Genomic DNA, 17,818 nt, shown 5'->3' with positions numbered 1-17,818 from the left:
AGGTTTTTATCTCTGTTTTGAGAGAAATGTGTATACAATTTGAAAGTAAATCTGCTTTACCGGTACTTCTAATGGAAGTCAGGTTTATCACTTCATGTGAAATAGCCACTTCGTTTTCGAGCAGAAAAAGAAATGTTATGGTATGCATGTATCTATTTAGTTCAGCTTTACTCTGAAACATCTTCCCTCTGTCCCCCTAATGTGTTTTAAAATTCATGGCCCCCTGCCCTCCTTTTGAGGTTCTAATGAGGCTTCTTTTCTGCTCTGTGTTTAATTAGGTTTTGTTTTTTCAAAGCAGACTGGAAGTAACATGGCCTTTTGGGAAAGCAGGGCTGGCTGCAAGATTCCACCCACAGGGTGAAGAATGGGCCACTCTGTTCCTGTTGACAAGAGGCAGGCCCTGAAGTGAGTGACATGCCTTCAAGGGTTTTATCCTCCCCGCTCAGCCAAGAGGTCAGCTCTGCTCTGAAGCAAATACTAATCATAACAATAATCAATGAGCAGGAAGGGGGCAAGGCACTGGATCTCTCTTGCTGGCTTGGAGGTTGCGTGCCTGTGTATGCACCCATGCAAATGCTGCCCACTAATGCTATGGCAGGCTGCTCTTAACATTACTATGGGGAGGCTCACAAACTTTACTGGGTACATGTGTTTGAGAAGCCAATTACAACCCTCTAGCAAACTAACACTGAGAGTACATAAGAGTCACCCAGGAATCTGCATGCACTGCTTCGTGGATTTCCTACACAAAGGCAGGATAGAGAGAGAAAGTGGCCCTCTCACAATGTAAGAGGCCCATAAATGTGTATTTGGCAGCAGTTTTACCTTTTCCACATCACCATTGGCAACTGGCTCTGGCAAGGGACCTGAGGAGAAAAACCAGAACAAAAAGCATGCAGTTAGTGGAAGGATTTCATCTAAATGGATTTCTCGACAACCTTTCTGCTAGTTAGCATATCCCTTGTATAAATACCAGCAGCTTGAAACAGGGTTCCACTCTTGCCCCAACTTAATAAGGATCCATCAACAAATGGAAATGCTTTCTCTGTGCCACTGTCCCATTTGGTTTACTGGATGAGTGGGTGTGAATATTAAAATTATATAGGCAGCTCCAGCCTTGGGCTGTCCTTCCACCACCTAAGATGGCAGAGATCAGATGGGAAGGTTGTTCCTGCCCATATAGTTATTAACAACATTTTTTAAAATTCCACCACTTCTTCAATGAGCTTGGGGTAGCCCACACTGTTTCACCCATTTCCCTATTATAGCCTCACAACAACCCTGAGTAGTAGACTGGTATTTAAAAATGAGAAAAATATTGAGAATGGAATTGTGCATATTTAGGAGATTTGAGTCATGATTTTACTTATTTTAACAATACTCTGGCCACTAAACCATTCCCACTCCTGATGCAGTTCTATGAGGCAGCATCATGTGAGAAAAGGGGGAAGGTACCTACTACGGCTGCAGGTGGGCAAAGGAGTGGCAAAGATTTGATATTAAAAGGAAAGTGACACCACTGTTCAGTCCTTTTTCGGGAGTGCAGTTGTAGAGAGAATCTTTACTTTTTTCTTGCCTGGCCTTGGCAAAAGGTCGTGCTAGATGGCAAAAGCTGTAGCCAAGCCAAAGTTTAAGACGATTATTTGCAAGTCCAAAGGTCTAGGGTTCACTGAGTCAGTATGAGCCAGAGAAGACTGCTGTCCAAGACCAGAAAGCTGGAGGTTGTTGCCAACCAACAGCTATCAAACTGAGTGACATAACTGGCAATGCTGTTATAAAACAGCAAAAGGTATTGCAGGCCCTGAATCCATAAAATAAACACACTTCTAAAGCCAAAAGGCAGACAAGGTAATTTGTGTTTGGTTCATGGACTTCTGTGTGAGAAACCTAGCCCCTGCTCCCCCAGCCCACCTTGTATACATATGCATGCACACAGTGATATATAAATCTTAGGACTGTTGCATGTAATCTCTAAATCAGCTGCAAACCTTGCAATGAAATGCTTCTGCAAAACCTACCTTCCTTCTACCCTGTTTAATTCTGTCCCTCAACCCTGCGTACCAACAGGCCTTTGTGCGTTAACAATTAATGAAAGTTATGGGAAATGTCCCTTCTCGCCACCTACTCCAGGTAGTGTTAATATTTTTATTAATATTTAATCTGCTGTCCTTCATTTGCTTTAATCCCATTTATGCGTTGACTGGTTTGCTATTTTTTTTGATAGTTTTCACAAAGATTTACATTTTCCCACCCAAGGAGATCACACATTCTCCCCAGACAAAAATGATATCCCATTCAAATTTTAGGCCCTTTAAAAAAATTATGCAGTGATGAGGCCCTCATCAGCTTCTAGGCCCTCTTATGGGCACAGTGTACATATACAACCTAAAGCCAATGCCTTGTAAGACATGTTTAAATCCAATAGGCTTAAGCATTGGATTGAGGTGAATTTATCATATATGACTATGAATCTTCTGTTCTAAAAATACCTGTCATATCTTCAATATGGACATTGTTGTGGCATTGTTTGTTTCAGTGCAAAGCACTGATCTGCATTAGGAAATGCAAACACAACCAAGCAGCAGGTTGGATCATCCTGCTACAATCCTCTTTGTATATTGCATTACTAGTACTCAAAAGAAGGAGCCAGCCCTCTGTTTAAGTGTGGTTTGGCACATACTATTTGTTGAGATATAGTTGCAAAAGTCATAAAAGATACAGGAGAGCTAAAGGAAAAGGCAACTGAGGCACTCACTGACCATGTATTTTTGTTATACAAAAGGAGAGAGAAAGCGTGCCCCTCTTATGCTTTGCATGAGACAGAACTTTAGACTATCCTGGATGTTTCTCTGTTTATTCAGATCCCTAGTGATTTATCCTGGTTCCCTGTCTAACAAATCATATCTGAGCAGGACTGGCCTTAAAGTCCATATTTAGCATCCCACAAGAAAAATTAACAAACGTAAGCTAATACCATCAGCAACGGAGTCCTGGGGGGCCCTTTAAAGGCTAACATATTTACAACAGCACAAACTTTCTTGGACAAGGGGTGTACATTCCCATTCATTTTGCATCTGCATGTGAGGATGAATAATTATGGTATTTTTTTCCTAGTACAGGAGAAAAGAAACTTTCTTCATAGTATTCTGCCTATATTTGATGGTCTTGAAACACTGTGTAGAAATTAATTTGTGCAAAAAACATGTATTTCTTTGGGAAAACTGTTTTCCGGGTAGAAAAACTTTCTTATATACAGGGAAAGTGTTTTACACTAGATCCCACAGGTTTTTCTATAAGGTCCTTTTTTCAATGACGTTACATGTTTTTAACTAGTGCTATATGTTTTTAACTGATGTTATCTGCTGTCATTTAAATTGTTGCTCCTTACCTGATTCCATATAGAGAGGCAGGTAAATAATAATAATAATAATAATAATAATAATAATAATAATAATAATAATAATATACAACAACCACCTCCACTACTCTTCTCTATTTCAACTTCTGTCTTTTTTCCATACCTTCAAACACAATTTGGCAACTATGTGGTCTACAAGCTTGCTCTATACACTGTGGGTTTGCAAGCAATAACTTGTTCACTCTTTTTTACCTACTTAATTCACTTCACTTTCAGAAATCCCAAAATTACAACTTTAAACAATGATTCTGTGGATTTTCTCAGTTGATTAACACAGCTCTGAATATACTATTTATGCAAAACAGGATTTCTATGGGACACTTTTCTTTTGTAGTTGCTGGCCATGCAGAGAACTGAAGTTTGAAGAGTGCGAAAAGCAGAATAAACCCATTTATACACCGGAGAGAATGCTCACTTTAAAAAACCCATCTCTCTACCTTGCAAATCTGTGAAGGTCTTTTTCAAGACTACAGCATCTTTATTTCATCCAGAGCAGCCAGTTACTGAACAAATATACACACTAAAGAGTTAACTACATCACCCCCACAGACTATTTTGACGGGAAATGTGAAGGTAGCTTGGAAAGGAGTTTCATCCTTTCACTTTAGTAGAAAAACCTATACAAGAGGTGGAAAACTGAAACAGTGTGAAGAGTATGGGCTTTCTGCAGAACCTCACAGGCTCAGAATCAGAGGGCTCCCAGCTTCAGAAGAGAAAAATCTTCTAACTGTATAGTGGGCTTTCCTGGGCCATTGACAGCAAGTATGTTAACACAAACAGAACAGTAGGTATTTACATATTGTTATTTACAAGATTCATGCACGTGGAAAGAACAGATACAGCAGATGCCATATCGTATCATATCTGAATATGCAAAAACATGCTGTATCTGTCTTAGGAAGCTGTGAAAGCACATCCACACATCCTGGAACCAAAATCAAATGATATCAAAATAGTATGGGGAACATTAGGACGTGTTCTCATTATTTATAACAATACAGCTGGGATAGGCATTTGGGGGTCTTCCAGCTGTTTTAGACAGCAATTCCATATAGATCCTGACCACTGTCCAAAATGTTCCTCTGAGCACCCAATTAAACCAGCCCCCATCCCTTCTCCTAGTAGAGCTCTCAATGGAACCAATGATGTGGAAGTGGCATTGGTGAGCATGTGGAGAAGCAGGGGCAGACATTTGAAAAATATACCCAAAAGAAATTTTTGCTCTGAAAAAGAGAACATGTCCAGGAAAAGGAGGTCACATGGTAACTCTAGAGTAAGTACTTGCCTGTTAGGAACCACCTACAAGGGGGCTGGCACAGAGCTCATGCAGCACAAGGGAGCCCAGGTTTAACCACCAGCATCTCCACTTAAAAGGATCCCAGAATTCAAAACTGGGGGAAGTTTCCTTTTCCTTCCTTCCAAACAATTAAGAGGTTTATTCATTTCAATGTGAGGTCTGAGGCTTTCCACAAGTGTTCAAGTCCTCAAACAGCTGTAGACCAAACAGACAGTGCCCATCCCATTTATGAAACCGAGAAAATATCCTTGGTGACAGCCCTGCCTTTTTCCCCCAGTGGCAGAAACTTCCTTTTCATTTACATATCTCTTTTAATATAGTGCACTCCGAAACCACATCGATCTTATTTCAGCATGGTTGCAATTGCCTTTTAAAGTAGGTCATACTTAATTGTTTATAGGAACACCTGTAATACACACTAGAAAATTCATTTAAATGTGAGGGTGGGGCATTAATTTTCTACACAAGCAGCCACCCAAATCAAGATTCATTTCTCCCACTAGGATTTAGGAGATGCTAAACTGTCTTATCTTAGGGAAGCAACATACTAAGAGAACCTTCTTGCCACAATTTCGTCCCAACACCCAGTTATAAAGTGGAACAGGCTGTGTAGATTATCTGTTTCCTTCTTGCATTTCCAGGAATAAAGTACATCCCTCCTGAGGAGGGGAAGGTGGAACAGGGCAGCATTTATCACAAAAATGAGGCAAAACTTAATAATACGAATGGAAAACAAAACTTTGGATGCTGGACAATCCCTGTCAGAAACAGATGCCACCTCACCTTTCAGATGTGCTTCAGAAGGGATAACTTTGCACTTCTTGAAAAATTCATCTGTCAAGACATCCACCACCAACAATTTGGTTTCATCACCACCAGATCTTATGGCTGAAACCACATCTGCATGCTGCTTTCCTTCCATGCATACCCCATTCACCTGCCAGGAAGAAGTAAAGTGTTTTAAGTACAGACCAAGGAGCAGATATAGGTACCAAACAAGGCTATTGCCTTGGACAGATTTCCTAAGATGACCCACATAATATTCAGCAGTGATAGCTTCTGCTAGATAATACGCTCTCCCAAACGGTGGTGGTGGTGTGTGTGTGTGTGTGTGTTGGGGGAACTTCTTGTCCCTGGGTCACATTCATCCTGTAGAGATCACTGCAGTGTCCTTACCAAACCCTGTCTCTTCCTTAAAGAATTATACACTGCTCATAGTCCTTCTGTGCAAAAAGGCACTTCTGTTTATTTTCTTGTATGATTGAAGGGATGAGCAGATATTCCATTATTTGTGTTATTAAACAGCTAAAAGTTAGAAATCTTTGCTGATCATTGCCAAACAACTGGGAGTAATATCAGGAGATCCATTTCTAAGTTCTGCCTATCGAGACTGAGGTCATTCATTTCAAAATAGCACCCCACGGAAACCTTTTTGCAAAAATAGTGTTGCTGAAGAACCTGAAAGCAAGTAGTTTTAGTGCACACTGAGCATTGAGGTACTTCCTATGAAGGAAGGGCACTGCTGATGAGAAGTTGCCTTTCAGGGAAACCCATCTGCCATTACGAGTTTACCCACTGAAAATTTCCCAATAGCTTTCCAAGGAATTTCAGGGTCTCTCAGAACCATCACTATAGACATTTGTCTGAAGTGATGATGCCATTGCAATGTTGTGAAATTTTCCAAGAACCTAAATGAGTCATCCTGATCAAAACTTGAAATTCTTGGCACAGCTAAAACTTCAGATCCATGGATTGCATTGATGTGCAACAATTATCCCAGTCTTCCACCACCTAGAGTTTCGAGGAAAAAGGAATGTGGCCACAGAAATGGTTTGAGATTATATTATCTTTCCTATTCACCAGGTCTGAGGTTTCCGTGCTTCTCAGAAAAGCCAGCTCAAAACAATTTTAATGAGGAGCATGAAGCCACATCCTGGTTGCCAATCTTTGGGGCTCATCTCCTGGCACAAGGCAACAGACAGCTTGGGAGAGAATGTGGTTGGAGTGCAACAACAGAAAGAAGGCAAACCTGTCCCAAAACAGATCCTAATGCAGGGCGACAAGACCTGTGGTTCTCTAAAAGTTGAACAAAACCTTCAAAATTCTTGACCACTTGACGCAAGGGATGATTCAGTCTAACAAGGCTGTGTTACCTGGTTCTCTACTCCTGGCATAATGAATAGTAGAACTTGATCTCAGTTTTAACTTGGTATCTTACTGATGGTCTCATTGCATTTTTCATATTACCAACAGCCTAAGCATGCACCCTCATAGTGCGCCAACAAATTAGACTTTGATTCAAAGAGAAGGCAGAGGAGATATACATTAGGTATGAGACGAGCATATTTTTAAAACCAGCGTGGGTCATGTGTGGCCCTTCAAAACTTGCTGAACTGCAACTCCCATAAAGCTCTAGTTCTGCCGCTAATAGTGGGTGGCAATGTGAATTATGGTCCAATATGATTCCTATTTTGCTTTAGCTTCACCTGGTGGACTTTCAGTTTTCAGAACCTCAAACAGACTTATATAGTAGAGCTTAATGATATACTAACACTGCTCTCCATCAAATTACCTGATCTATCTTCCATATACCTGATCAGCATTAAAGCAATAGGAGATGTTTAGTCCAAGGTGATTAGGAGACTGAAGAAGCTACTCAATAAGGGAAAGGATTGTGGCCTATTGGATCAAAGTGAACATATAGTCAATCCTGGGCATCTCACATCCTGAGTATTTGGCCAGCAGCTCAGGAAGGGCTGACTTAAAAGATTTTGGAAAACCACTTTCCCAGGGGTAGTCCTGGTTAGATTAGCTGTTGGCTTCACAATAAGCCAGTTTCAAATGCCTTTGTAGACATGGGAGTCTCTACAATCTGGTAGTCACTTATGCATTTCTGCATACATTGAAAATCCTATGTAGTTTTTCACTTCTGACAGTAAAACCTTCTGGCAAATGTGTGAGGGAAGAGAGAGAAAGAAATATGGCTGAGACACAAGATAATAAGCCTGGGTCCTTCTGTTGGCAGCAGATGAGTTAGCCTTCTATCATCCACTTTTTAAAAGGTCTTCTCCAAAAAGGTGACTGTAGAAGCTGCACAGCTAAAATATCCATGCAGTAAAGCATTCTTATAGAACGAGGACCCCCCCACCCACAGTAAGCAATTGAAGGGATATCCCCACCTGATCCTGCATTAACTGCCACTGAGTTGTAAACCAGGGCAGAAGCAGACAAGAGGGCAAATGGGGAGAATCTTTCCACCCCAAGTAAACACCCATTGGTGAAATACTGGCTGCCATCTCACATGGCATGTAAAGCTATTGCTTGCTAGTTTCGCCCAAGGAAAGGGTTAGTAAGAAGAATAGACAGGCATGATTACCATAACATTATAAACATGACTTCTGGTCTCTTTGGCCTACACATGCGTCCAAGCTAGCCAAGGTAATCACACTGTCAGTTTGTACACAAGTATCACGTGTCCAACACAGGCCTATAAATCCAGCCTATGTGCATCTCCAGCCACACACACCTGGCAGCTTGGCTTGTGCAATCCTGTGCTAATCACTTCAGGAAAATCTGATTTTAATGAGGTTTTGCTGGCTTCTCTGCTAATCCCTGAATGGCTCCAGCATAAAAGATCTGGCTGTAATTGGTGCCAGGGCAACTAATACATTTGTCTTCCCCCAGTTCAGCAGTTCTCAAGACTTTTAGTGAACTGAGCCAATAACAGGGTTTGGTCTGTACTGGAATCTCAAAGCCTAGGAAAAACATATTTTACTTACAGCTTTTCACTTCATTACTTTTTCCAACTCTATACTGCCCATTAATCTAGGTTCTTGGAGCAATCTATGAACAAGGCAGTAAAATATGCAGGACAACCAAAGACTATCAACCTCTTGTAAAAGATAAAGATAAAACCAATAGGAAAGAATTTTTAAAAGAAAATATGAAATTAAAATAAAACTAGCAAAAAAACAAAAAGGAATACAGATATCTAAAAAGCAATAAAACAGTTCTTTAAATCCTTGGGAGAATTTAAAAAATGTATCTTAAGTGAAACTGAGTTGGACCAGTAAATAGGAAACAAGTAGACTTTTTACAAGTAGGGTGCTATCAGTCAAAAGGCTCATGACTCAATGCTTTTCTTCTTACCCTTAAAAGGGCTTTATCATGCATTATTTGATCATAATTCACCACTGTATAGATCAGTGGTTCTCAACCTGTGGGTCCCCAGATATTTTGGCCTTCAACTCAGAGAAATCCTAACAGCTGGTAAACTGGCTGGGATTTCTGGGATTTATAGGCCAAAACACCTGGAGACCCACAGGTTGAGAACCACTGATCTACATGAACAGCACTTCAGTTATTAGTTGGTGGGCCAAGATTCTGGGAGCGACTGAAGGAGCCTTTGCCCCTAGGCTTATGTTCAGCAAGGAACACACATATCTTATCTTCTTTCCTGTTGTCAACCTCTTCTACCACTTTATTTCCACAGTCTTATGAGGAAATCCACAGAGAGAGTGTGACTGATCCAGGTTCACCCAGAGAGGGTAGGCTTATAGACTGGAACATTATAGAAAAAAGTGAGAATCCACCCCCAAACATTTCGATCTGGACAAACCTTTTGATTTGCTGTTCTTCTTGTGTGCCTTCATGTTGCCTCCTACTTATGGTGACTGAAAAGTAACCCTATCATGGGGCCTTCATGGCAGGTTTGGTCCAATGGGTGTTTGCCTCTGCTTCCTCTGAGGCTCAGAGAGTGAGACCTGCCCAATATCACCCAGTGGTTTTCCATGGCTGAGCTGGGATTTGAACCCTAGACTCCTGACCTGTGGTTCTCAACCGGGGGTCCCCAGAAGTTTTTGGCCTACAACTCCCAAAAATGCAAGCCAGTTTACCAGCTGTTAAGATTTCTGAGAGTTGAAGGCCAAAAACATCAGGTTAAGAATCACTGCTCCAGACTCACAGCCTAATACTCAAACCACTACACCACTCTAGATCTATACTTTTGGGTAATGGCCCCATTTCTATAATATTTTGACTAAGACACACTGTCAGCCCCTTAATGCAGCCTCTCCATTCCCACGGCTCATACCTCAATAATGCGATCTTGAGGCAACAGTCCTGTGGCTTCAGCAGGTGAGTCAGGATCCACAGCCCGGATGTATTGGCCTGGCTTGGTTTTGTCACTGTGGAGGTTGAACCCATATCCATTGGGGCCTTTCTTCATTTGGCAGAGACGAGGCCGTAACTCTTTCTGAAGAAGAGGAAGTACAAGAAATGTTACAAAGCTGATTTATAGTCCTGTCATCATCTCTTCAATCTTCTGCACCAATTTCTTTTTGAGTTGTAGAAACAAGATGAGTGAGACAGCACCTGCTTAAGTATAAATGCTGCTCCTCAAGGAAAGACTCCTTGGTGCAGGTCTGGTCTGCAAAGCATTACATGTGCATTCCTGCAATAGGTCCCTATGTCTTGGACATAGCCACAAAAATATCATTCATTAGTTAAACTTACACCCCATCTTTCTTCCTTGAGCTCAAAATACCACAAAGAGCTCTCCTCTTCCTTATTCTTACCCAGTGCATAGCTGAACTGTGAAATGAGTCAATCTGAGAGAGAGTAACCAGCCCAAGGGCACCCACAGTGAATTTCTGTAGCAATTGGATTTCCCAATGTGTAATTGAAAATTTTTCCACACCACCACACTGACACCTTATATGTCTCTCATGTTAGATACAGAAGCTTTAGTATCTACAAATCCCCAAATTTGGACTCCCTTCCAAAACTTTGCAACATTTTTGAATAATCCTCCTGCATTTTGCACTGTTCCTCAAACTGAGATACAGACATATCAATTTGGGATAGGAAATTACTGGTTACAAAGTTAGCAGCAGAGAAAGTTCTAATGGTGCAGCTCTTGTCTATCCAAGTCTGCAGAAAACACCAAGATTACTATAGAAGGGAAGATGCAAACTGCTGTCGTACAATAGGGCAACATCTTGCTAGTTTATGCTGCAGCTCTTATTGCTACCACATGTGTATTCTCAGAGAAAAGAGAACAAAATACCCCACCACCACCACCTAGGCAGAGTTGAATGCTTCTAGCTTGCTCCCAAAAGTAGCACTTCCTTTTCTGGTTTCCTTGCAGTTCACATACACGATGACTCCGCATGAGCAGTGGTATCCCTCATCTAAGAATATTACAAAAATCAGCTTTGAATTTCAGCTTTTAAAAAATTCTAGCCCTTGTGGCTGTCCAGGCAAGCTCGGGTGAGTGTGAGCTGTTGCTTATTAAAACCTCTAACCTCCACAGAAATATTTCACTGGCATCTATGTAGAGGAACTGGTGTCTTTGCCCTGCTTACAGTTAGGAAAGTCAGATTAATTGGGGAAAACAGTTCAGAACTCTACAGAACAAGGAATTGTACAAATCTGCATATTCATTTTAAATGATGTTATTTGCCAATTGTAACATTGGTTCCAACTCATCATGAACTTTTTGTTTCTTTTTGTAAGTCACTTCAAGATATCCATGCCCCTTCAGAAATTATAAATTATAAAAACAAGACAAGTGAAAAGAATCCAGAATGGATGTCCAAAGAACTTCTAACTGGTCTAAGATTCAAAAAAGACATGCACAAGAAGTGGAAAAGGGGAGAAATCGCCAAAGAAGAATTCAAACAAATAGCCAACTCCTGTAGGGAAAAAGTTCGCAAGGCTAAAGCGCAAAACGAGCTCAGGCTTGCCAGAGACATTAAAAACAACAAAAAGGGCTTCTTTGCTTACGTCGGTAGGAAAAGGAAGAACAAGGAGGCGATAGGGCCTCTGCGAGGAAAAGATGGGGAAATTCTGACAGGGGATAGGGAAAAGGCAGAACTATTCAATGCCTTCTTTGCCTCAGTCTTCTCACAAAAAGAAAGCCACCCTCAACCTCAGCAACATGGGAGTGGATGAAGGATTGGGGGAAATCCACCCCAAATCGGGAAAGAAGTCATCCAGGAATACCTGGCTGCTCTAAATGAATTTAAGTCTCGAGGGCCAGATCAACTACACCTAACAGTATTGAAGGAACTAGCGGAGGTTATTTCGGAACCACTAGCAATCATTTTTGAAAGTTCTTGGAGAACGGGAGAAGTCCCAGCAGATTGGAGGAGGGCGAATGTGGTCCCAATCTTCAAGAAGGGAAAAAAGAACGACTCAAACAATTACCGTCCGGTTAGCCTCACGTCGATACCAGGCAAAATTCTGGAAAAGATAACTAAGGAAATGGTCTGCAAACATTTAGAAACAAATGCGGTCATTGCTAATAGACAACAAGGATTTACCAAAAACAAATCATGCCAGACTAATCTGATCTCTTTTTTTTGGATAAAGTTACAAGCTGGGTAGATGCAGGGAATGCCGTGGATGTAGTGTACCTGGATTTCAGTAAGGCCTTCAACAAGGTCCCTCACGACCTTCTGGCAAACAAGTTAGTCAAATGTGGGCTAGGCAAAACTACAGTTAGGTAGATCTGTAATTGGTTAAGCGAACGAACCCAAAGGGTGCTCACCAATGCGTCGTCTTCATCTTGGAAAGAAGCCACAAGTGGAGTGCCGCAGGGTTCCGTCCTGGGCCCGGTTCTGTTTAACATCTTTATTAACAACTTAGACGAAGGGTTAGAAGGCACGATCATCAAGTTTGCAGATGACACCAAACTGGGAGGAATAGCTAACACTCCAGAAGACAGGAGCAGAATTCAAAACGATCTTGACAAACTAGAGAGATGGTCCGAAACTAACAAAATGAAGTTCAACAGGGACAAATGCAAGATACTTCGGCAGAAAAAAATGAAATGTAAAGCTACAGAATGGGGGATGCCTGGCTCGACAGCAGTAAGTGTGAAAAAGATCTTGGAGTCCTTGTGGACAACAAGTTAAACATGAGCCTACAATGTGATGCGGCGGCGAAAAAAGCCAACGGGATTCTGGCCTGCATAAATAGCATCTAGATCCAGGGAAGTCATGCTACCCCTCTATTCTGCCTTGGTCAGACCACACCTGGAATACTGTGTCCAATTCTGGGCACCACAGTTGGAGATGTTGACAAGCTGGAAAGCTTCCAGAGGAGGGCAACTAAAATGATCAAGGGTCTGGAGAACAAACCCTATGAGGAGCGGCTTAAAGAGCTGGGTATGTTTAGCCTGCAGAAGAGAAGACTGAGAGGAGACATGATAGCCATGTACAAATATGTGAGGGGAAGTCATAGGGAGGAGGGAGCAAGCTTGTTTTCTGTGGCTCTGGAGACTAGGACGCGGAACAATGCCTTCAAACTACAGGAAAGGAGATTCCACCTGAACATCAGGAAGAACTTCCTCACAGTGAGAGCTGTTCGGCAGTGGAACTCTCTGTGGTGGTGGCTCCTTCTTTGGAGGCTTTTAAGCAGAGGCTGGATGGCCATCTGTCAGGGGTGCTTTGAATGAGATTTTCCTGCTTCTTGGCAGGGGGTTAGACTGGATGGCCTGTGAGGTCTCTTCCAACTCTACAATTCTATGATTCTATAAATATAATAAATGGCCCAGGTGACCCAATTCAACTTGGCATCAAATATACTGGGTATTCATTGAATATAGAATGCTTCTGCTCAGTCGACATCATGCACAACTTTTGTATAATCTATGCAAAATTTACACAAAAAGTGAGTTAGCAGAGTTTCACATTTCACAGATGCTATCTCCCACACACCTGTCAGTGCAAGCAAGCACAAAAAGTTACCATTTCCAATACTTCTCTTTGGTATTAATATCTCCAAAAGTATGCCATTCCACGCCACTTGTTAACCACAAGACCTTCAAAGATTAACATCCACTTTCAGCATTTAAAGTTTTGATAAAATTGGCACAGATTATAAACATCCTTATCTTTCATTTCCTCCTCTGTTGCAGATATATGCAATTTGTGGCCCACCAGCTGTTGCTACATTGCAAATCCCATCATCCCTCTCTGACTTTCAAATACAACCTTGCCTTGCATTTCTTCTAGGAAATAGAACTGGTGGATGAGAAGACAGGCATTAGTGGACATCAAATGTACTAAAAGATTCTCAGATAGAGAAATCCTGGCACACTAACAGGCGTTATCCTCTCCAGATACTATGGCCAACCCAATAACAGAGTACATAAGTTTAATTAGAAAGGAAACTTTCCATAATTGCACCATTGCTCTTTGATGTACAGGACTGTGTCCAAATCTAATGTGAGCCATCTCACTCACTAACACAACAAGGATGAAATGCACCAGTTTCTGCGATCCCTGTGGTGCCTCCCAGATTATGTAAAGAATGAAGTCAGTGAGGTCAAAGTATGTCAGTTCAACGGCAGCACTTCCTCTCTGGAGTTTGCATTCAATTAATGAATGCCATGGTTCTATGCAAGCTGAAAAATTAGTGCATGATTCCATTGAGAGCTTGTTGAAATCTCAAAACCTATAGAAGAGGAATTAGAATTGGGACACTGAGTGTATGTCTTTGCTCTTCACATGATAAACAAAACCAGACTAGATTAAAGATAGTAACAGAGTAATCCAGAACAATAAGGAACAAGAGGAATGTGCAAATTGTATGAAACTGTGTTTTATATACTTATAATTGTATTATTTTGTTATACCAATTAAAGATTTCTGCATATTTTAAGCTGCTTTGAGAGGATTTTGACACTGGGAATCACACTCTACAATTAAAGTACTATTATTCCATTTCAAATAGTTACCATGGTCCTGTCCTATGAAATCTTATATTGGTATTCAGAATTCGTAGCCAAGCTCTTTCAATGTCTCAGATCAAATTTCAAACTCTAGGATCTCCCAGGCAGTTAAAGTGAAATGATAGTGTTATAATTCACAGACTATTGGGTAGTAAAATGGGTCATTAATACCTATTACCACCTTGAAAGATTGCTCACCAAGAGGAAGAAGATGCACCTGGCAATGCTGCTGTCCTCTGCAGATACTGCAGTCAAACCTGTGATTATACATGACTTAGGGGAGCAAAGTTCCAGGCTGTTTCAAAAGATGAACCCTATTTGAAATTGCTAAATCTCTACAATCACAAACCTTCAATTAATGAAGATTTTACTACTTAGGGCCCTTCCAGATAGGACCTATATCCCAGAATCTGATCACAGGTTTTTGCTTTAAACTGGATTATATGAATCCACATTGCCAGATAATCTGGGATAAACAGAAAACCTGAGGTCAGATCCTGGGATATAGGGCCTGTTTGGAAGGGCCCTTAGAAGGGAGGGCACAGTATTTCAAAGGATTACCACTAGATGCCTCTCCCAGCACACAAGGAGGCCCAACTCCACGACATAATGAGATATTCTCTATTTCAAGAGTTATTTCTTAAGATTTCTGGGTCAAAATGGTTAGTAAAACATGGTAACTTGATAACCCTTAAGACTGTTTGTGACTTTGTGTATAATTAGAGCATTTTGCCATTGTGAAGTATGCTGCTTCGAAACAGGATCCATCACTTTGAAACTATGTCCAAATCTATCCTGATGCATCATCTTCATTAATGTTATGCGGTTAAACTACACCAATTTCTGAAACTCATATGGTGCCTCCCAGATTACTTCTCGAAAGAAGGTTGTTGTCAATTGTTTACCTCATTATGGAGACCCTATTGCTAAAGACCGAGGTTGGAAGAGTTGCTTTTGGAGTATAGTTCATGTGATCTCACCACCAACCTGGGTGATTATAAGAGTCATACTCCCAAAAGCAACTGTTTCAAAGGTAGGAACTATAGTTTTTTATCCAGAAATATTTCGCTCTAATTGTGAAACTCTTTACAGATGCCTCACAGCAATGATCTCCCAATAAAAGAATAAAAGGAAAAGTCCAAACACTTTGGAGGAAGCAGAAACTATTCCCCTTAAAACACAACTATCAATGCTCAATAGCTTTCACATTGTATTTTATAAAACCAGATGCCAATGTTTCTCATCAGACTCAAAGATGTGAAAATCCTCTGTTAAATAATATAGGAATGGGTGGGTGGGAATTTTGGGGCATCTTTTTTTGATGTTGGGAAACACATGTGTATAAAATGTGCTATCAAGCATATGTGGAGACTTTAAATTAAACATCTGCTCCAAAATATAAGTGGACGGTCTTGCTGTTGGCAACATCTTTTCCTCAGTCACACAAAGAAAAACTATCTTTAAAAATAAAAAGGGAGAACGAGTAACTACTTTGAAACATGGGCCTTGCTAAAATGATACCTCTTCGTGTATAGCTTATATACCTGTACACAAGGAGATATTGCTTTAATTATAAACAAGTTAACAAACCCTCTGACAACCCTCCCCCCTGCTTCTTTTTCCAAAGCCACCCAATCCCTTTCCCTCAACTCTGTCAAATAGGAAGGTTTTTTTAGCAGCATTGGCACTGGGAACATAGTGAAGGCAGGTTGGAGAAACCAATCTTGCTGTACCTTTGGATATCTGCTTGCAACAGAGAACATAAACATCAGCTCCCTCCAGAATCTCTTACTGACCATGAATGAAATGCAGAAAAGTCAAAACAAAAAGAAGAGAATGTCCTTGGATGCATTTTGGAAAAAGCTGTCAAGCAGTCTCTAGAGAAGGTTAAAAGTGATTTTGTTTATTTGTATAAGGCTTACTTGATATGGTTGTTATAGTTCACATGTGCATATTGTTTTAGATAACAAGTTTGCTGAAACTTATTAAGCTGCTCTTTTTTGTAGTGTAGGAACCTATCTTTATTCTTTCCATGTTATTTCTACCACTGCTCCCAAAGTTTTCATTATAGAAGGAAATACATCTGCTTTATTAACAAAGGTAAACCTCCACTACACAGTACAGATTGCTATACAGTACAAAGTACACACTGCAATGCAGGGGTGGAGAGAATTTTCCTGTTAGTGGCCATATTCCTTTGAGAGCCACATCCAGGATTAAATGGAACAAGCGTGGGCAGGACTGAAACCAAAAATGGATGAGAATGGGGTTGTCAGACTGAAAACTAAATCTGTGCAGATATCTGTGCATGAACTCAGATAACAAGCAGCAACTACTGAAACAGTCTCCTACATCACCAATAAAAGTATAGGAGCCATATTCCAATTTCCACTCTGGCAAACCTAGTGGGAACACCCTTTGCCTCCACATATTCCATTCACACACCGCTTACCCCTGAATTAATGTATGCTGGAGTTTTGAATGTGACCTAACACTGCAGTTTGCACCATTCCATTTGTCAGAAGAGCTTATCCCAGAAGAGAAGACAGAATGAGTTATAACTGTCATGCAATTGTTGGTGGGCCCGCCCCCGCACCTTGCAAGTTGCCCTGATGGGCTCACTGCACAAGGCAGTCAGTATGATCACTTGGAAGAACTCTTGATTACAAAGGGTGGTTTCAGGAAAGCAAGGCTAACCATGGCAAGGAAGATCCTATTCATTCTTCTGTCAATAAGGAGGAGCCTCCTCGAGCTTACATGTAAACTATGCTTGCAATAGAAATAAACATTACAGAAAATACATCCAAAGAATACATGAAGACAGACATTCAGGGGACTCCAATGGAAGAACAAATTATCAAGAGGACAAGCCCTAAATGCACACTTGAAGACAGATTAACAGAAGAGATATTGATGGGAAAATTAATTGGGAACACTTCTCCAGGCATGTCTAGGTCATCCAGTGAAATGTTATAATCAACTTCTGGCATAAGCTGGCCATAAAATCATGCTGTTAGACACATAAATGCCTAGCGAGAACTTATTTTGATGACAGGTCAGAATTAAGAGGTTTTCCAGAAATAACTGCCTGGCTGAATTTCCTTTTAGATTTTTGACACAAAACTAGAAATGGGCAAAAGCATCAAGCTTATAGCAACACAAAGTCATTACTCTAAATGTTAGCTTCCTTTGCACTGCCAAATGAAAATTGGCTGCATTCATTTACAGAAAAACAGCTAAGGGATGTTTTCTTATCACTCTCATTTTCATCCACTGATTCAATGGATATAGCAATTGATTTGGAGTATATTTTTGGCCCAGGCATGGACCCTAGTTTAAGTGTGTGCCTCAAAAGGTCATGAAC

At 40.8% G+C, this 17,818-nt stretch overlaps 1 protein-coding gene across 1 annotated transcript in view; it reads right to left on the bottom strand.

The window, feature by feature from the left end:
• Positions 1-17,818, bottom strand: part of nherf1 (NHERF family PDZ scaffold protein 1) — a 69,752-nt gene that overhangs the window by 13,345 nt on the left and 38,589 nt on the right. Inside the window, exons 2-4 of the mRNA XM_062970590.1 lie at positions 9,808-9,969; positions 5,499-5,652; positions 826-866 (exon numbers count right to left, since the gene is read on the bottom strand). Coding sequence (XP_062826660.1) covers positions 826-866; positions 5,499-5,652; positions 9,808-9,969 — 357 coding nt within the window. The remainder of the gene's footprint in view (positions 1-825; positions 867-5,498; positions 5,653-9,807; positions 9,970-17,818) is intronic.

Source organism: Anolis carolinensis, chromosome 2 (genome assembly GCF_035594765.1).
Source record: "Anolis carolinensis isolate JA03-04 chromosome 2, rAnoCar3.1.pri, whole genome shotgun sequence".
In the NCBI taxonomy this organism is placed as follows: Eukaryota; Metazoa; Chordata; class Lepidosauria; order Squamata; family Dactyloidae; genus Anolis; species Anolis carolinensis.
The sequence above is the reverse complement of the archived record's forward strand: the minus strand, read 5'-3'. Positions and strand labels throughout refer to the sequence as shown.